The 21060-nt window shown below is 41.1% G+C and overlaps 2 protein-coding genes and 1 long non-coding RNA gene across 4 annotated transcripts in view; all 3 read left to right on the top strand.

The window, feature by feature from the left end:
* Positions 1 to 7876, top strand: part of rusc2 (RUN and SH3 domain containing 2) — a 31989-nt gene extending 24113 nt beyond the window's left edge. For both annotated transcript variants that reach the window (XM_076998864.1, XM_076998865.1), the window contains 8 exons: positions 1009 to 1152; positions 1310 to 1386; positions 1607 to 1781; positions 3153 to 3258; positions 4667 to 4713; positions 4815 to 5946; positions 6533 to 6709; positions 7451 to 7876. In XM_076998864.1, the coding sequence (XP_076854979.1) occupies positions 1009 to 1152; positions 1310 to 1386; positions 1607 to 1781; positions 3153 to 3258; positions 4667 to 4713; positions 4815 to 5946; positions 6533 to 6709; positions 7451 to 7652 (2060 nt within the window). In that variant the 3' untranslated portion in view covers positions 7653 to 7876. The remainder of the gene's footprint in view (positions 1 to 1008; positions 1153 to 1309; positions 1387 to 1606; positions 1782 to 3152; positions 3259 to 4666; positions 4714 to 4814; positions 5947 to 6532; positions 6710 to 7450) is intronic.
* Positions 7877 to 12813: 4937 nt separating this feature from the next.
* LOC143509675 (uncharacterized) lies at positions 12814 to 14541 on the top strand. Its single transcript, XR_013129724.1, has 4 exons — positions 12814 to 12898; positions 13308 to 13364; positions 13771 to 14070; positions 14255 to 14541. It is a non-coding gene; the product is annotated as an uncharacterized LOC143509675 (long non-coding RNA).
* Positions 14542 to 16098: 1557 nt separating this feature from the next.
* On the top strand, positions 16099 to 19222 carry LOC143509968 (uncharacterized). Its single transcript, XM_076998901.1, has 5 exons — positions 16099 to 16116; positions 16607 to 16906; positions 17105 to 17401; positions 17546 to 17818; positions 18648 to 19222. Exons 2-5 carry the CDS (start codon positions 16714 to 16716, stop codon positions 18686 to 18688), a joined length of 804 nt encoding a protein of 267 aa, XP_076855016.1. The 5' UTR covers positions 16099 to 16116; positions 16607 to 16713; the 3' UTR covers positions 18689 to 19222.
* The last annotated feature ends 1838 nt before the right edge of the window (positions 19223 to 21060 follow it).

Raw genomic sequence — 21060 nt, forward strand, 5'->3', positions numbered from 1 at the left:
GGTATGCAGTAACAGGGTTGCGACTAACAGGGTTGCAAATTTAGGCTAAGTTGTGGTCTACCCCAGGAACAGATGCTCACTGTAAAATTTAGCTATGTATACAAGATCAAGGACAAATATGGTTATATAAGTATATAAAGTAAATTTTGACTCTACTCAATATTAGTCTTACAATATGAGGAACAGGGTTGCATTCACTGAGTGACACACACAAATTGGATAAACATATTTGGAAAAAAACCTTGAAAATTGTTAGAGCACTTACCATTTTTCTTGCCATGTGGGCAGGAAATGTCCTTGTGATGCAAATTCCTTTGTGCTAGTACACAAATATTTTTAACCCTTTCTCTGCCAGATAAAATTCCTTATGGTAACAGGGTTGCGCGCATGTTGTGGGACACAACTTAATAGTGTAAAAACTGTGACATGCAATACAATGTAGACCAAATAAGTTGTTTTCATAAGTAAAGGAAATGCATTTCAACAATATACAAGAGGAAGTAATTTATTTAGAGCTTATTTTAATTGTTAAATTTGGCAAAGGAGTTGGTCACCCAATGTGTGGGACAAGAGAAAATGGCCATTTTTTGAGGTGGTTCAAAGGTATTCGGTCTTTTGAATAATATCTAAGGCGCTTATTTTTCCACCAAATTTTACAGTTTGTCTTATAACAAGTACAATGTTTAAAAAAAATAGTCATTTAGATATTTTGGATATGTACATTTGAAATTTAAGTGGTGGGACAGGAAATGTACCAAAATCCTGGAATGACCCGAATGCCTTTGAAGATAATATGTAATTATGATCATCTTGTATGGAATGTTAGGTAGAAGAAATCTGGAGGGTAGTAAATAAGTAAAGTGACTGTAGGTGCTGAACAGATATGTAATATGTAATTTGTATCTTCATGTTGTTTTTACTTTAGTAATATTTTCCTCCTGAATGTTGAGGAATTACCTTAGTCCAGACACATCTGAACATACTCATGGGACATTTGTTTGTTTACAGGACAATCAGTGAGGCAGTTCCAGCACTACAGTGACTTCCTGCCAGACTATTTCTCACAGACAGAGCGCCCTCCAGAGGAGTTCTGTCTCTCACCTGACGCTACTACTGAAGAGTCTATCTCTATTGACCTGCAGCAGAAAAGAGGTGTGTGTGTGTGTGTGCATCCCTGGAGTGTCTGTCTGCATGTGTATGACTCTGCATTCAGTGCCTTCTCTGGAGAGAATGTGAACTTCCTCTTTCTATGTTTCTGTCGCCCCCCCCCCCCCCCCCCCCCCCCCCCTCTTTAATCTCGCCCTCTTAGGTCTGGTGAAGGCCATAAACACAGCAGTGGATCTGATTGTGGCACATTTTGGGACCAGTCGAGATCCTGAGGTGAAGGTACTGCAGACTGAAGCAGTTCAGAGCTCTGTAAAATGCCCGTGAAGTCCCCGAACAGTTTCATACAAAGATCTATTCTCTCTCTCTCTCTCTCTCTCTCTCTCTCTCTCTCTCTCTCTCTCTCTCTCTCTCTCTCTCTCTCTCTCTCTCTCTCTCTCTCTCTGTCTCTCTCTCTCTGTCGATCTCTCTCTGTCGATCTCTCTCTGTCGATCTCTCCCAGGCCAAGTTGGGGAACAGCTCAGTGAGTCCTAATGTAGGTCATCTGATCCTGAAGTACCTGTGTCCGGCTGTGCAGGAGGTCCTGCAGGATGGCCTCAGAGCGCACGTGCTGGACCTCATCATTGGGCAGCGGCGTAACCGGCCCTGGAGCGTGGTGGAGGCTTCCACACAGCTGGGTAAGAGAGGGGGGGATGAAGAGGAGAAAAAGGAAGGGGGGAGGGGAGAGGCAACAGTGCCAAACGTTTGAAGATGATCTTACCTTCAGGCGATGTTCTAGTTCAGGGGTTCTTAACCTGGGGGTCGCGACCCCCCTGGGTGGGGGTGTTTTCTGAGTTAAATGTGCGACGAATCAGGTTCGGAGCTAAATTTTGTTGTTCTTTACTCAGCCTGGACAAGCGGAGCCACAACGTGCATGCGCGAACCTGAATCAAGACTCAGAATGAGGCAGGTTGATTCAGTAAAGTTTATTGAATCAAACTGCCTCATTGTGGCTCCGCTCGTCCAGGCTGGATTAACATGGAGCGTTTTGTAAAACGTCGAACTGAAAGTGGGAATGCAAAACGCCCACTTCCAGGAACTTCAGAAAAGAAAAAAACGAAGAAAGTGAGAAAATATGAAAAGTACTTAGAATATGGATTTACGCAGACAAGCGAAGGAGAGGATGCACGACCGCAGTGTGTTCAGGGTTGCCAACTTTTCAAGATCGCTTGGAGTGAGATTTGAACCTGGAGGGGTTGGCGAGTGTAAATTGTTACCGGGCAGGTGTACAATGGACACAAATTAAGTGTTATATCGCGATCGATCGATCACCGGTGATTGGTGCCAGAGCGAACTAGTAACTCATTGAATCATAGATATGGATCAGAGGTAAATAAACTAGTTTTTTTTCGGCGTGAGAAATCGGATGTGTGGCGTGAGAGCGTGTGAAAATAGTCAAATTCGTGTGTCTCAGGCTCAATGCGTGAGAGTTGGCAACCCTGGTGTCTTGTTTGTGGCGAAGTGCTAGCCAAGGAAAGTCTCAGGCCCTCCAAGTTGCTACGCCATTTGCAGACGAAGCATTCGAGTTTGCAATCAAAAGCCGTGGAGTCTTTAGAACGTAAACGGGGGGGGGGGGGGTCGCGAAATTTACCGGAGCCTAAAAGGGGGTCGCACAGTGAAAAAGGTTAAGAACCCCTGTTCTAGTTCATACGTCCAGAGCTATATATCATTTGTACAACTTTACTTCAATGATTGTATTAAACAAAAATAGGCACACTGTGAAGCATAGTACACCTAATGCTTTTTCTTTCTCTCCCTTTCTCTCAATCTCTCCATCACTCTCTCCCTTTTTGTCCCTCCCTACATCACTCTCTCCATTACTGTCTTCATCACTCTCTCTCTCCCTTTCTCTCTCCCTCCATCACTCTCTCCCCCTCTATCTCTCTCTTCCTCCATCACTCATTCCATCTCTACTTCTCCCTCAATCTCTATCGTTCCCCCTCTATCTCACTCTCTCTCCCTCCATCACTCTCTCCATCTCTGTCTCTCTCTTGTGCTCCCTCACTCAGGTCCCTCTACACGTGTATTAAACAGTCTCTTCTCGAAAGTCTGTCAATATTCTGAGCTGACGAATCACAGCATGAGACTCAACGCCTTCATCTTTGGCCTGTTGAAGTAAGCATTGTCTCATGCGCCCACCTTCTCTCTCTCAAAGTCAAGATAGAATCGGCTGTGGAACTAACCCAAGCTTAGTGATGTGGGGTTCTAAGACTGACTGATATTGTGCTGTGAAGATGCCTTTGAGGAGTGTGCCGTGAATACACAAATATACAAACGCTAAATACAGTCTCACCTTGCCTTGTAGAGGATGCTAGCAGAGAGCTACATGTTATTTGTTTATGATTAGTTTTGTAACATATTAAGTGTAATTTATAACAGAACAGATTCAGTTTGCTGTATGTGGATACTGCACCAACTAGATCAAACATTGCCTCCAGACTCTCACCACACAGTATCATCACAATACTGCCACACTACCATCACAATACCATCACAATACCATCACAGTGTTATCTCAATACCATCACAATATCATCACAACACTGCCACAACACCATCACAATACTGTCACAATACTGCCACAACACCATCACAATACTGTCACAATACTGCCACACTACCATCACAATACCGTCACAATACCGTCACACTGTTATCTCAATACCATCACAATATCATCACAACACTGCCACAGCACCATCACAATACTGTCACAATACTGCCACAACACCATCACAATACTGTCACAATACTGCCACACTACCATCACAATACCGTCACAATACCGTCACACTGTTATCTCAATACCATCACAATATCATCACAACACTGCCACAGCACCATCACAATACTGTCACAATACTGCCACAACACCATCCCAATACTGTCACAATACTGCCACACTACCATCACAATACTGTCACACTGTTATTTCAATACAATCACAATATCATCACAACACTACCACAACACCATCACAATACTGTCACAATACTGCCACAACACCATCACAATACTGTCACAATACTGCCACACTACCATCACAAAACTGCCACACTACCATCACAATACTGTCACACTGTTATTTCAATACCATCACAATATCATCACAACACTGCCACAACACCATCACAATACCGTCACAATACCTTCACACTGTTATCTCAGTACCATCACAATATCATCACAACACTGCCACAACACCATCACAGTACTTTCACAATACTGCCACAATACCATCACACTACCGCCACTGTACTGCTACAATACCATCTCACTACATTCACACTGTTACACTGATGAGCCCTGAAGACTTCTGACAGCAAAGACAAGGACAGTCAGCCCAGCTAATGCAAAGCACATTCTTTCTCTTCCTAAATGTCATATATACATTACACCGCACTGTACATTTTTTTAGTATTACCTGAGTATTTGGAGTTAAACAACAACTACCATTGTGCATATTGAACATGTAAACAATTTACATATATATTATAAACACACTTCTCTTTCTTTTTTTAAGCTTGCGTTCACTGGAATTCTGGTTTAATCACATTTATACACATGAAGGTAGGAGAATGACGTTTTAGTCCCTACACACCACAAACACACATAGTAACTTTATTTTGATCGCACCTAATTGGATGACTTGAATTTGTGTTTTTTCTCAGACATTATAGCAGCCCACTATCACCCATGGGGTTTCCTGCCCCTGTCTCAAGGGGCATGTCAGCCAATGTTTGAGGAGCTGTTACTCCTCCTTCAACCACTGTCATTATTACCCTTTGACCTTGACCTTTTGTTTGAGCCACATCAGCTACAGAAAGGTCAGGAGCACCTAAGACGTAAAGAGCAGCTATGTTCTGCTCGTCAGGGCCTAGACCAATCGTCTCGCTCCACATTCCAGCTTATGAGAGGCAAGGGAATAGTGGGAGTGGAGCCTGTGCAGGAAGCACTGGAGGCTAAGCCAGAAGGGGCGGGGCCTCAGAGAGACAGATTTGTGCTAAGACGGGAGGGTACCTGGCCCAGGATGGAAAGAGCAGGGTCCAAGATACATGGGAGGACAGAGCTGAGGAGTGAAGGAGCAGGTAGCGAATCAGTGGAAGAGGGGGTGGAGCATAAACTGAATGCTGGTAGAAAGAGTGAAGCAAGTCAGATGGACGGAGGAGAAAGAAGCACAGATAGGATGAAGGGAGTGGGAGGAGAGGATGGAGAGAGGGAGAGAAAGAGGGAAAAAGACGGAGATGCAGCCCGTGTGCGGAGCAAGCAGGCGGGCTGGTGGTTCCAGCTGATGCAGAGCTCCCAGGTGTATATCGACAACTCTGCTGAGGGCTCCAAGTTCGTCAAGTGGGAGAAACGGAAGAAAGGAAGCACTGAGGGGTGGAGACTAAATCATCCGCCTCCAAGAGAGGGTGTGGTCGAGGGAGCTGAGGCCAATCATGCAACCGATGAACGACCGGCCCCTGACCGAACTGGCACCAATGGCAACGGCGGAGGAAGGAGTCGCAATGCCAGCAACGGGAACTTCGACCAATCCAGGCCTCCCTCAGAACCTTCCAGAATCTCTAAGGGGAGGCCGTCTTGGATGGGCAGCCCTCCAGAGTCGGTGCTGTCGGAGCTGAAGAGGAGTAAGGAGCAGCAGCCGGATGGCCAGGGTTCTGAGGAGAGAGACCAGAAGCAGACGGGAGCAGCCGCAGACGGGTCGGGTCAGGCACCACGCTGGGGCAGACTGTTTGGAGCTGGAAGCGTTAGCAGGACAGAAAAGGCTGACCAGATGCCAGGAGCCCGGACCCGGCAGGGCAGGTGAGGAGAGTCCGAAATGAGTATTCAGCCTGCAGGCTCATTTTGATCATCAACAACAAGCTGGAGATCTGATGAGTGAAAGATTACTAGTGAAAGATTCAGAGTCTGGTGAAATCTAGTGAAAGATTCAGAGTCTGGTACCTCACCTTCATCCATAGAGGCAGTTCAGGTTTAGAATCTGGTATCTGTCCACTCTCCAAAGAATCAGCTCAGATTCAGTGTGTGGTTGCTGACAGTGCTATATAGAATAAGTCTGGAATGGAACCCCAGTGGGTAAACCCCTTTAGGCAGGTGTTCCAGAACAAAATCTTACACATCGAGGGTCAGCTGTTTCAGGAGTAAGCAAGTAAATAATGTCAAAATGTACCGTTCCATTTAGGTGAAGCTATTGTCATAAATGAACATTTCTATTTAAATTAATTATTTAATTTCTATTGTAATTCATAATTCATTCATTCTTTCTGTAGGAGGGTCCAACTGAGACTCAAGTCTTTTCATCAGCAGGGTTCAATATAAAAGCATCTTAAGGGGTTCATTGTGGTGTGTATTTAAGTGTTGTTATTTTTCTTTTGCAATGTGTGTGCAGGATGCCATCTGGCTGGCTCAGTCTGGATCGCTCCATGTTGGATCTAGTGATTCAGTCAGTGGGGGTGGGGAAAGGGGCGGAGCCTCCCAAGCAAGCTTCCCACACTCCTGAGTCCCAACAAAGCCCAACCCAGCCAGCCCAACACAATGGCTCCCCATCTCCCCCAAAAGCTGCACGGTAATAACCCCCCAGGGGTCTGCACTGCACATAACACCAGTCACACCAGTTAACCATATAACCAGCACTTACACCAGTTAATCATGTAACCAACAGATACACCAGTTAACCATGTAACCAGCAGTTACACCAGTTAACTGTATAACCAACTGCGATACCAGTTAACCATATAACCTACTGTGATATCAGTTAAGCATCTAAGCAACAATACTCAAAGGTAAGAATTCTAGTTAAATACACAGTTCCTTTATTAGCGGTACAAGTAAAGTGCAAAGTTACTTCTGAATGCAGTTTAGTACAGCACTTTCAGCACTTTTGACACATGGCAGTTCAAATTGTTTTACATTTAAAAAATTGAGTACAGCTTATCTGTCACCTTGGATATTTGTGGAAAAAAGATAAAAAGAAAAAGGTTATAAAACAATTTATTTCATAAAAATTATATGTACTTGATTTAAATACAAACATTTTTTATTTAAAAAATGAATTAAAATAGTAAACATGCATTAAAATAAAGATACATGTCATTAATCTTTTTTCACTTCCAAATTTCTCATAAATACACACCACTGTAATGGTCATGAACATGCATGCACATGGGATCATTCTAAGACCTGCCTACACTGTCATAAACACATACTTGTATTGGTATAATTGTGGGAACTTTAATGATTTTGAATGCTAAACATGGGACATTACCACACATGCCTTTTTTCTCTGTCTCTGTAATATCTCTTTCAGCGAGGTGAGGGCGCTGTGTCACCACATCGCCATGGAAACAGGCCACCTGAGTTTCCACAAAGGGGATGTGCTGAAGGTGTTAGGCAGAGCTAACTCTGATTGGCTGCTCTGTGCTTTGGGCGATATTCAGGGTTTGGTCCCCATCATCTATGTCACACTGAATGGAAAGGAGAGCCAGGGAGCTCAAGGGCCTACACAATGAACAAGCACACACACACACACACTCACACACACACACACACACGCAAGCGCGCAAAGGCTGAGGTCAGGCTGTGATTAACGTTTGTACACTTAAAATTATGTTCACACAGGCATGGCTTTAGGTACTGCAATGAGCATGCTTACACACACACACACACACACACACACACACACACACACACACACACACACACAAACACACACACACACAAACACACACACACACACATATACCAAAAGACAAAGAAAAGAAAATGTTTCTGTGCAATCAGTCCGTCTGATCAGTTTGATCTGAATAGATGTAAAAACAGGAATAATCACATGTAAACATACATGTGTAATCGCATATATGCTCACCACATTTAGTTTACTGTCTCTTGGGAGGTACGTTTACCTTCACTAAATGTTTGTCTGTTAATCTAGATGAGTGATTCATAGCTCATTTAAAAGGACAGTTCTATCAAACAAAGACAGCGTGGCACTAATGTGGCTACCAATTCTTGAAAGCTAATCTTAATCTTTGTCCCTTGGTCAATTCAACCTGTATTGGAAATATATACGTCAATACTAATTACAAAACATATGAACATGCTTTTGAGTCTTGAAACATAGAACAATCTCTGAGAGAAACAGATCATGCAAGCTGGTACTGCTTGCAGTTGATCCTCATTAGCCATGTGATGCTTGTCAGACTTTTGCCTTTTAACGTGGTCTCACTACCACATTGGTTCTTCTTTGTGGTCCACAGTGCTTTCATTGCCAGGGAGGACTGCAGTTCTGTCCAAATGTGCAGTGCTGTGGTTTTCTGTAGGGTTCTGTATGCACTGCACGTACAATGAAGAACTCTCTGTGCTGCTGAACTGTCATGACCCGATTAGCAGTTTGTCTGTTCAGAGGCACTGTACATCTGAATTTGTAGATCTGACACATTATCCTGCCAGTGTTTCTGAATTACTCATTATAGAAGCATAATTTTGCAGCACTGCATAGATTCCTATAAGCCAAATGTTGTTCAAATGTTATGAAATGGTGGTGTTCATGTAGAAATCCTTGGGTGTGTAAGGATCGACTTTGTATAAACTGTATGATTTTATGTAAATATATAATGTGTCTCATCTTTTGAAATCAAAGGTCTTTACATGTGTCAAAGAGCAAAAACCAACAACACACAGGTGAATAGCAGGGACAAGATTGCAAGTAGTCCAAACCAGTTCAAACCAATCCAAACCAGTCCAACCCAGTCCTGCATATGATCTGGGAAAAGAAGTTGTAACTGCGCAGTTTTGGATGGTGTTAGTGTGTGTCTGGAGCTGTAATTTGCCCCCTAACGCAGAACTGACTAGTCTCTATATGTGGTTGCTAAGTTAGGGTCTTAGCAACTACACCCTCTGTAGGTGTGCTCTATATTATAGAATGAAAATGGACAATAATTTACACACATAGGGAAACTCCTCTCAGCCTTAAGACAAGCAAAATTCTTGCCTGTCCTTGATGCGCTGATCTCCATGGAAACATTTGTATGCTTAGACAGACCAGTAGAGATGTCACAGATGCCTCTCTCCCTGCCCCTTTACTTCCTGCTCCTCTGGCCAATCAAAGCTGCTGTATAGCAGGATTGTGGGCGGGGCTGGGTTCTCTGCATGATGGACTCTGCCATACGTGTTCCTGCTATGAACTGAATCCAACTGAACTTCAAATAGAACTGAGCTGTATCTTGTACCCAGACCTACACTCTATGCTTCCCCGTCACCCCCAATACCTCTCCCCTGCTGGTAGGGAGTGGCAGACGTTAGTTTTAGCATTAGAAACTATGTGGAGCTCCGTGCTGTAGGTTTACAGCCGTTTACTTTGGTTACATTTGATTTATAACGCATTTTAAGATGAGTTGTGACCTGTCTCATTAAACTGGGTAGAGCAGGATGATTGCTGAGTAGCCTTACTAATAGCAGGCACATGAAAGGACGTGGAGTATACTAGATTCGTGGGGTTGATACTATTTCCCCTTGACTTCAAAGGCAGTTTGTGGGACAAATTATTCCTTAAATACCAGATTATATATGATGCTACTTTGATATTAACATAAATGCGTCTATGTGCTAACAAAATTGGTCCCCGTGTTAAACGGAAAGCAGAATGCATCAACACTGATTACAGTAGTAGCACACTGGACCTTAATACAACATTTTGCAAGTTTTAAGTCGGTTTGTGGGTGTGGCCTCAGAATGGAAATGTGTACTATTGTATATGTTAATATGACAGTACATTGTTAAATGTATGATAATGGTGAAGGCCTGCCCACACAGGTTATTTCAGACATTTAATTTTTGCTTCTGTACATGCATTTGAAGGTTACACATGGACATTAGCATATATGTATGTTATTATTTGGAATGTTTGATTTGTTTTTTCAGATTACGATGACATCATCTGTTGACAATGTCAAGTCATAAGTTGTTTTTTTGTTGGAACAGTTTATTATTGTGTATTATTTTCTAATACAGAAAATCCAATTATTCATGATTTTGTTTATACATTTTGATTTAGTCATGATTGTAAATATTTTACATTTTACTGTAGTTTTTGAAAGACTAATGCTAATGTCATTGATAATATTGTAATTAAAGGACATTATTGCCGATGTTATTAACAGTTAATAACAAGTCTTTTTAATAGAATGGAGCTAGGTTATGGGGGCTCATAAATGAATAGAAGTACATGTTCTGTTATGAACAGCCTGTGTAATCTAGATTTAGTTCTGCTCTGCATCAGTTTGTCTTACAGACGTGCTTTGCTTTTACTGCCTCCTGCAATGTAAACACAGGGAGACAGACAGGGAGAGAGTAGAAGAGAGAGATCGATTATGGACTAGTGCCTTTTTGTATCACTGCGCCTCCTGCTGGAGACTGCATGGTATTAACGTGTTTGCTGGGAGCTGGAACTAAGGAAAATATGGCTTTGACTGGATTGGGAGCTTCTCAGTTAATTTATTATTAAATAGAATCGAATTTAACCTCACTGAATGGGCAAAACTAAAATGACAGCATTATGCTCAAGGCTGCTCTTTCCTATCCAGACTGTTAGTAATGTGGCATTTAATGATAGGGAGGAGATGTCTGTGTGGAGCATTGGGGTTGGTTAACTACTCTCTCTCTGTTTGAGTCTCCGTCTTTATTGTCTCTGTTCCTCATTTCTGGCTGACTCCATTAGCAGGATAACCTCAAATCAAGCTCACAGACTTGTGCCACTGCAAAACATAATGAATCAAACAGAAGACTAAGGTAACCATAACCATTGCTGATGGTGTGTAAGCTGAAATCAGTGAAAGCATGCGGTAGAGTGTCTCCCCAAGGTAGCCTGCTAACTTCGTAAGCCTGCTGTGAGAAATGGAGCTCTGATTGGTCCTGTATCTCACCTGGCTCCTCCCACCCCAGCATTATTCTGTATGACATCATAATCCGTGTACAGAGGTCAATAACAAAGTGCTCATGTGAACACGGAACAGGACTCCTGTCTTTACTGCAGTGCGTGGTTTGAGCTTCACTGGGTTTTAGTCCATGGTCAGACTTCATCTACAGCACATCTTTAAACAAACTCATTCTCTTGGTTCAATATTAGGTATTTAGCAGTTCAAGTTAATCTGGGGTTAGGGTTAGCCTGGATGATAGCCTACTGTATTGCAGGTTAGTATCACAGAGTTGTCATAATTCTACACTAATATCCCAGCCATATTACTATTTATTAATTTCATAATGAATGTAGTATCCACAATTCAGTATGTAGTGTAGCCTAAGTCCGGCATAGCAGAACTTGCCTCGAATTCTCGAACAGTAGAATCTGTGAGTTGGGCAATAGAACAAAAGTCTCCATGATGTGAGTAGAGCAATTTGATGCAGGCTCCTCAGAAGAATGTGCATAATATTTTACTGTTAATAAGTTATTGCACTAAGTTACTGCTGCATTATATGGGCTAAACAACCTGAGAAAGACATGGGGAAACCTGCAATACATATGTACTTTTCTTTTTCTTGCGTTATGCATAATTAATTAATGCAAATTCAATCATTTTGGAGGCTTCAACCTTTTTATAAAGCCACACTGACAACAACGAGCGAATTTCATTAATGCAACCCAGTATCTGTACTGCCATCTAGTGGTCACTTGATGAAAGGCAACGAATGTGAAAGAACGTTGTGAAAGGCAATGATTTCCTTTTCTGATTTCCCTTGAGCTTGTACAAATGTTTCTCACGTATTGCCGCCTCCCTCACACGTTTTCACTCCAACTCCTCTTGTTTATCATGTGGAGCAGTTTCACTTTGCACAGGGTCATTTCTGCCTCACTTTAATAAAAACAAAAACAACCTGCCAACATGGTAAGTGGGCAAAGGGTGAGGTTTAGAGGCATACGCCCATTAGTTAGATCTGCTATGTAAAATGGTCTCGTAAAACCAATTTTTTCCTTACAGCTCTCACATATAGTTTATAGCATAAAGCCTTCAAAATCGATTTTTCAGTTGCTTTGTTACCAGTTTGATTTGAGGCCTAAAGCCATTTATTTCCTTACAGGAAGGAACCGGTTCTGTGTGATGGATTTTCTTTGAGCTATGAGTATACTGAGATTGAGTATATGTGAAATTGCCCCTTTGAATCCATTTACCTGTGTGCCCCATTGTCCAATGTGTTAAGTTGCTAGTTAGAGTTGAGGTACAAAATGAACTTGGTCCAGTCTAAACCAGGCTACTCGGATTCTTTTCTTCTGACTCATTCAGTATGCCTCTGAAATCTCCCCACTATATTACTTTATTTCTGGGCATAATGTGTCATGTTGCCAGATGTCATGATCAAATTTGTTTAGTTTAGGTTCCTTGTTTGTCCTGGTATTTATACTATTTATAGGTCCTTGTTTGCTCATTGGTGGTGTTACCCTAGCCTCTTTGCTGAACATTTACTTGCAAACCTCTTAACGCCCGAGCTCCAGTCCTTACAAAATCTGAAAAACAACCAAAAAGCAAATATGTGAGGAGGTAAACACTCCCTTTATGATCATGGAGCCAACTTCACTCACCAAATAAATAACTGTGAATCAGTAACGAAACAATCGGTAGCTATGAATAAGTAACCAACTTCAGCTGTGTCCTACTTATATTGTCCAGTGAGAATAAACAACGCTCGAAACTGACTTTGTACAAATTTTTTAACAGATTTTATCTCATTATCAAGATCTTTACAGATAAACTTCACAGTCAAAGTAAGATCCACGACTACCTCAAGCATTTATCAGAAATAGGCTAAGTCAACATTTCATTATTTCTTGCTACTTCTTATCATTTAAAAATTAAAATGACTTAGTTTTTTATTTTAAAACATATGAAGAAGTGTTCAACATGTCAAAAAGATTTAGATGTATTACCTGCGTGGTCGGGACAGATGGACACTTCATTGATACTGTATTATTCAGGGCACATGACTCATTTATTTGATGATTTATTCGAAATTATTGTGCAATGAAACAAATGGAGGATCACAGAGATGCTAAAGACGATTAATATACATATAATTGACTATAGTTAATTTACTTATAGCGTGCTGAACTTTATAAAATGTCTCTTTCATTGGATGCAACTGAGTGGATGTAAATGTGCTGGCTTTGTCCACAGTCATGGAGAGCTGCAGAACCCTTGTATTCTCCATATTACTTCTACACATCTCTGTTAGTAAGTCCATTAAACCTGATCCTGGATCTGTCCATACTGTGTGATTAAGATGCACAATGTGTAAATATCACAGTTGTGTTATGTATTATTAAGGCTCCTTACTAATGTTAACAGTTTTAATGGAATGTGACACTGGGGTGGGTGATGTTCAGGTTCAGGTTATCATCTGTGATGTTCAGGTTCTTCATGCACAAAAGCAGTTTGTTCTTCTCCTGTATCTCTGACATCAGCTGTATGATCAGTAGACAGTTACACTAATTGTCTCTGCTGCACAGACGCATGCCCCCTAGGTGATATAAACAGCTGCATGTTTTGTGATTGAATTTAGAGTATGAATGGGATGAACCCACAGTCTAGATGCTGTCAGAGTGCCGTTTGTGTGTCTAAGTGCTGTGATCTTCTCCAGTTTTTCCTCAACAGATTATAGAGGTGAAGCGGAATGACGCTGCTACAGTCCCCTGTAATCAGACATGTTCTGGTCTGGTCACATGGAGTGCGTTCCTAAAAACCCGTAGAACCCCATTTGTTGTGGCTAAGTGTAATCAGACATCCTGTCAGTCAGAGGAGGGATATCACATGTCCCATGATCAGTACCTAAAGGGAGATCTCTCCCTCACCATCACTTATGTTGATTACACTAAGAGGGGCAGGTACAAATGTGAGTGTGATGATGAAAAGATCTGTGATGTGACACTACGACTTCAACGTAAGTGCTCCTTTAACTTTGACTGTCCTGTGCTGCCGTGGTCATATTTCAGATAGAACATAAAACTTTATAAAACAAGATATAGTGAGAATTCAGAGCAGTGTTGAAGGCTGTGTGGCTGCAGCATGTTAATACGTTAAAGTCGATATAAAGATGTTACATGTATTTGTTTCTGCATGTCCAGCTCTCAATTTGGATGTTCACGTGAAGCCTGGACAATCTCTTGTCATGGATGTGCCATTGTCAGACATACTTTGGGTGTTTTTTAATAGTGATGCCAGTCCAGACCATGTCAGACTGTTTGCCCTTTATTCCAATGATCATATTTGGTCCTCATTTCGGAAAGAATATGAGAACAGAATGTCATTCAGTTCCAGTCTGCAGCTGAGGGACCTGAAAGAGTCTCATAGTGGTGTTTACACCATACAGGATGATTTTCCCCAGAGAGTCTTGGCAACATACCGAGTTAATGTAAACGGTAAGTCATGGTTTGATTTTACTGTCTCTCAGTGTAAATTGCTGTTCAGTCACAAATGTGCTTTCATAATTACCAAGATTTCTAATAAAACATTAAATTTTATCTTTTAAGGGTTTATTGTGCCTTTGCTTGTATTCCCCTCAGTTTCCAGTGTCCACTCGGGAGAGACATTAATCCTTCAGCTGATACCATTTCTATGGCCAAATTCATATGTGTCATTTAACAAAGCTGATGATGACATTGCAAATTCTGTCAGGATTTGTGAAATCAGAATGTATGAAACAAAATGCATCTCTGAGTACAAGAAGAAAGTGATGTTAAATTCATATCTACAGCTGAAGGGGATGAATGAGTCTGATAGTGGTGTTTACACAATATGGAACATAAAGAAAGATGAAGTCATTGCTACATACACAGTGACTGTTAATGGTAGGTAGACTAATAATAAAAATAAAACTCCAAATAACAATAATAAGAAACACACCATACACAATATGAATATATTAATTTTTTGTTACATTTTGTCACATTAGACTGCAGTGATGGTGATTTGTCAGTTGGAGGCATGTCTTTGTTATTTCATTTTCCTGTTCAGTACAGTGTTCAAGTCGTACTGTTTTCTTTCAACCATATAAAGTTCAGCAGCTACAAACATTCTGACCAAATTAAATACATAAAATAGCAATTCACTAAACCCCAATTCATGGAGTGATAAACCTTGTAAATCCTGTAAAGATTGTAAAGCTGCTTTGTGACAACATGCGTTGTGAAAAGCGCTATACAAATAAATTTGATTTGATTTGATTTGAAAAAGACTGATGTGACTCTACAGGTCAAGGGTCAGTAATGTTTTACTAAATGTGTCTTGTGCTGTTCACATTTCACATGACAGTTAAAATGTTCTTGCACAACTAGATAAGATGACAACTATCAAGATCTGTTTGTCAGTTTACCAGTTGTTTGCAGCAGAGTGGGTAGCTTTGAGCGAACATGTCATATGTTATTCTGAGATGTATTGCTATAATCTCAATCTGTGTTCTCTCCCTTTGTTTAGCCATTGTTTCCACCCATTGTTTCATCCTATAGTCCCATTATCCCATAATGCCATAGTCCTATTATCCATTTATTCCATAATCCCAAAAATACTATGATGGTAATGTCGCATTATCCCATAATCCCATTCTTCGATGCCATAGTCCCATTGCCCTACAGATGCCGCTTGGACACACCTCCTGATGTCACAGTACTATTAGTTCCCTAACAGCCTTTAATCACATGTTTTAAACCTGTTTTGATAAATGGAACATTCTACTTTCTGCTGACTTTAGATACACTGTCGAGCCAGGTCTACCACACTGTGACACCTGTGAGAGAAATTATTCCTACATATCCAGCAACCACAGGCACTGGTAGAGTTTTATGTCTCTCAGACCAGTATCTCTATTAATCTATTAAAAAAGGGACATCATAGTGATATTTTCATAGCAATTATGTAAATACATTTGGTTACATTGCATTTTTATTATTTTCCACTCCAGGCAAAAGTAATTGGGATCCTCCCAAAGATGGTAGGACACATTTTCTAATATTTCATTTTCAAATTATGCTGTCGGTGTAGCTTATCATGAATACAGTTCTAGGCTGAAACAACTTGAAAGCTCATAACTGTGCTCACATGAGCTGTGGGTCAATTCCTGTTCCAACACATTTTGCGTTCACTCTTTTAAAAAGTCTTCAGAGACCTTTATCCTTAACCAGGAACGATTATGATTTTTTTCTTAAACCAGAAGATGTCATGGGTTCTTCCATGAGCAAAAATGAAATATTTTAACATACAAAATATGTTAAAACCATTCACACCCATACCACCAAGTCCTTTTATACAGTTTTGTTTTGTAGATATTGTAAGGAGGTTTTACTCAGTGTAAGGCCAACACTATTGTTAGTGTAACAATAAGGTGTTGTGTAAGTGAAAGCACAATACTAATGTAAATGCACACCCAAAGCCAAAGCACAAAATGCTGTTTGTGTGTGACTAAGTGCTTTGTGTTTCTGCAGATCTTTCTGGAGTGTCCCAGACTGTTGTAGAGGTGAAGCTTCATGATGCTGCTACTCTCCCCTGTAATCAGACGTGTTCTGGTTCGATCAGATGGACTGTGTCCCATATGTTTCATGACATTCGGGCTTTTTGTGGCGAGACATCATGCCGGCCAAAGGAGGGATTTCACATGTCCCATGATCAGTACCTGAAGGGAGATTTCTCCCTCACCATCACTAATGCTGATTACACAAAGAGCGGCCGGTACACATGTGAGTGTGATAGTGTAAAGATCTGTGATGTGAGACTACGGATTGAACGTAAGTAATCCTTTACTGGGACTGTCCTGTCTTGTTCATATTTCTGATGGAACAGTATGTTAGAACAGCCTCTACTGTTTTGAGTTTAGAGATTTAGTGAAAATTCAGAGGAGTGTTGAAGGATGTGTGGCTGCAACATGTTCATACATTAAAGAGTCGATATAAACACATTACATGTATTTGTTTCTGTGTATCCAGCTCTCGCTTTGGCTGTTCATGTGAAGCCTGGACAATCTCTCGTCATGGACATGTCCGTGTCAGACCCAGTGGAGGTGTTTTTTACCAAAACTGGTGATGCCAATCCAAACACTGTCAGACTGTGTGATATCAAGGGACGTAGAGTTTGGTGTAACTTTCATAATGAGAAAAAGAACAGAGCATCCTTCAGTTCCAGCCTGCAGCTGAAGGGCTTGAAAGAGTCTGATAATGGTGTGTACACCATACAGGATGCCATTTCCAAGGAGGTCTTGGCAACCCACAGGGTGAATGTAAACGGTGGGTCTTGGTTTGGGTTACCTATCTCATTACAGTCTCCTGTTCGGTCAGAGATGTGCTTCCATAAACCGACATTTTTTTATAATGCATGTATAATTTTTACTTTTCATGGGTTAATTGAGTCTTTGCTTGTTTTCCCCTCAGCTTCCAGTGTCCAGTCTGAAGAAACCTTCACCCTGCAATGGCCTTCATACGTGCTAGTGATGTATGTGTCATATAGGAAGGCTGATAGTGACCTTGAAAACCCTGACTGGATGTGTATGATGACAAGGTTTGGCAATGACTGTAATGAGAAGATAGTGATGTTCAGTTCCAGTCTGCAGCTGAAGGAGACGAAGGAGTCTGATAGTGGTGTTTACACCATACAGGGCCTCTGGAATGATGAAGTCATTGCTACATACACAGTGTCCGTTAATGGTAGGTCTTGATTTGATATTACTGCCTCTCACTACAAATTACTGTGAGTGAAGTGTTGATATCTGTATAACTGTATAGTAATGATATATGTAATACTATGCAAAATATTTGTTGCATGGAGAATAACGTCACAGGCCATCTTGTAGTCATTGCAGGTGGTGCACAGGTTGGTCTGTCTGGTCCTACAGTCTCGGGTGACTATTTTATCCAGCAGTAGCTGGTGATTGGCTCCTCTGGTGATCTTGACAATGTCTTTCTGGGCTCCACACATGTATTGAGCCATGTGCCTATTCATCTTAGTCACAGTAATTCTTGACAGCATCTTCCATGTTATGTTGAGGCACGTTATTGACTGATAATTGGATGGAACCTCCCCTTTCTTGTTGTCCTTCAAGACCAGGACTGTCCGTTCTTCAGTTAAGGGTGGTTTAGATCCATTAGCTGTTGGTTCATTTGCACTGCCAGGTTCTCATAGAGTGCAGTTAACTTCACATCATCTGTGGAACCAAAGATAGCACCAAGTACCCCCTGAAAGAAAACATGGACATACATTTCTTACTGAAAAAGTTGTACCTGGTCCCCAGGACAGTGAGGACAAGGACAGTCAGGACAGGATGGGTGAAACACAGACCCTCAGAGAAGAGCTGAGGTCTTTAAGCCAATGGGGCGCCCCCTGTACTGGAGTAACATCAGAAAAATAACAGTGGTTAGAAACCAATTCAACAGTGATGAGAGAAATAAAAACAATGCAATTACAGAACCACATTATTATGCACAGTTCACTATGTACATTTCATTCTCTCTCTCTTTTTCTCTGTCTCTACTACAGATAAGTTGGGCCCAGGTACCGTGATGCAACCTGGTGTCTAAGAGACGAGACTGCAAGTTCAACAAGCTGAGCTACTGATAACCACCGAGGATGTATCTTAATTACTGCGTCTGCCACTCAAAGTAATAATGTTATGTTTATGTCGGGACTGTTTTCATAGCAAGGTCATCTGAAATGTGTGTAACCTATTTTAGCATGGTTTGCTGGACAAAGGCTTGGCAGATCTTTTTGTTGAAGAATCGGATTGTGTTCATGGTGTAGGTTGACCAAGCTTGCTTGATTACTCACTATGAAAGGATTTAGATGTTATTTCTATGATTGTTTTGATTATGTGTCATTATTTTGAATGGATCTTTAGCTATTCTTTGCCATGGTGACTGCTTGTGAGACATGCATCAAGGCAAGGAGGTGATAACTCCTCATCCACACCTTATCATCCATCTCCTGTCTCTCTCCCCATCTATTCCCTCCCTCAACATCTCCCGATTCTTTGTTTGATCTTATTCCTGTGACGAACTACCTGTTTGATTATCTCCCTGCTTTCTGACCAAAACATGAAATAAACAGAGACAGAGGATCAATACAGACTGCTGACTCATTATTGTCAACTGTAGAATTTACAGGCACTGTGACTCTTCTTTATCTACCTGGATCATGTTTACCTTCTCATAACATGGCAGTGTGCATAGACGCAGTGGCTCACAACTCTCCATTCTCTTCTTCCATTGTCTTTGTTCCTGTGGATTTAAAAAAGTATTTAAAAGTTTGAGTTAAACACTGACACAAGTGAATTCACATACTTTGGGTACTTTGTATAGCTATTTTGTTAACCATCATGAAATAAATCATAAGGTAACTTCATGAAATAACTTTCCCACAAGTACGAATTGTTAACATTACCAATGAAATACTAAGAAAACATATTTTAACAAGACAGAAAGGGGGAAAACATTGGGGTGTAGATGCATTTATTTTTGCTGTTTTGAATGTGTTGTGCTTTGAAACCAGCTCTCCTCTGGCTAAATATTAATCGTGTTCTTAGTTGCTTTGAGCTCTGTGCACTTCTGAGATCCGTTATAAGTTTGCTAATGTTCAGAATGCTTCTCTTCTGGAAGGTTCCATCCTGGTTGGGTAATGTACTCTGAAATAGTGATGTAACATTTGAAGCGATGCCTCGGAGTCTGTAACGAGCAAAAAGGGGCGTGCCAGATGAAGCCCCGATTCGAGGCGTGTGTCATTACCGTAAAAATCATGTGACTGATGACAAACGAGGCTTCGGATTCAGTGAGCTACGTCATTGTTTCATTTTGAGTGTCACAACCACATAAAGGGGGTTTGAGCCTTGCGGCTCTTTGTGGGTTTTAAGTTGGTGTTGTGAGAGGTGTGCATTGGTTAATTAGTTAGAGTTAGTGGTTAAAGTTCTGTTATAAAATAGATTAGATCAGCTATTATTTATTATTCGTATTATTATAGACTTTAAGCTAGTTGTAAGCTAGGTAGGCTTCTAAGGCGTCTAAGAAAAGGAATCGACTCAACCCCAACACTGTTAAAAAGCTTCTTTTAAAAAAATAAAAATGAGTAATTTATATTTGTTCCATCTGTTGCAGTTTCCTGTCTTTCAGTTCCATAAGCACTCTTGCACTCCCAGTTCCACAAGCATTTATTTGAAGTATTTATTTTACGTGTTCAACATCACATCACTCAAATAATATTTCCATGTAAAAACACACTTTTATATTCATTGGGACATGGCAAAAATGTTTTATTTTATACACAGACATTCCAGTTTTCTCTGACTCAGAATTAATTGATAGGGCAATCATGGCCTGGTGGTTAGGGAACTGGTCTTGTGACCGGAGGGTCGTGGGTTCAATTCCCAGACCTGAGGCCATGACTGAGGTGTCCTTGAGCAAGGCCCTTAACCCTCAATTGCTCACTTGTATAAAAATTAGATAAAAATGTAAGTTGCTCTGGATAAGAGCGTCTGCCAAATGCCATAAATGTAAATTGAGTCTGTCATATATACTTTTGCACAGCAGCGAGGCTTCGGGTAATGAACCTTTTGGTGAACCTTTGAGCTGGAAAGCCCCATTGGTTCATGAAGCCTCGTTTTGCCATCACTACTCTGAAACAATGAGGCAGAAACAGAACTACACTTCAACACTAGTAGCCAAAAAGAGAAACACAAAGGAGGAAGGCAAACTTGTCTTTAGATTTCAAAGAGTAAAATAAAATCAAAGAGACAACAACCGTGCAAGTCTCTTTAACAAGTGCGTTCAAGTGAGCTTCTTATAAAGGCTAATGAACAGGTGTGGCTCATCTAGCCTGATTAACCCATCGGCTCCCTCTGGTGGCCGATAGCAGTCTAGCCAACCCTTACATTGTCACTATCTTTCACTTGAGTTGTGCTACA

Source organism: Brachyhypopomus gauderio, chromosome 3 (genome assembly GCF_052324685.1).
Source record: "Brachyhypopomus gauderio isolate BG-103 chromosome 3, BGAUD_0.2, whole genome shotgun sequence".
In the NCBI taxonomy this organism is placed as follows: domain Eukaryota; kingdom Metazoa; phylum Chordata; class Actinopteri; order Gymnotiformes; family Hypopomidae; genus Brachyhypopomus; species Brachyhypopomus gauderio.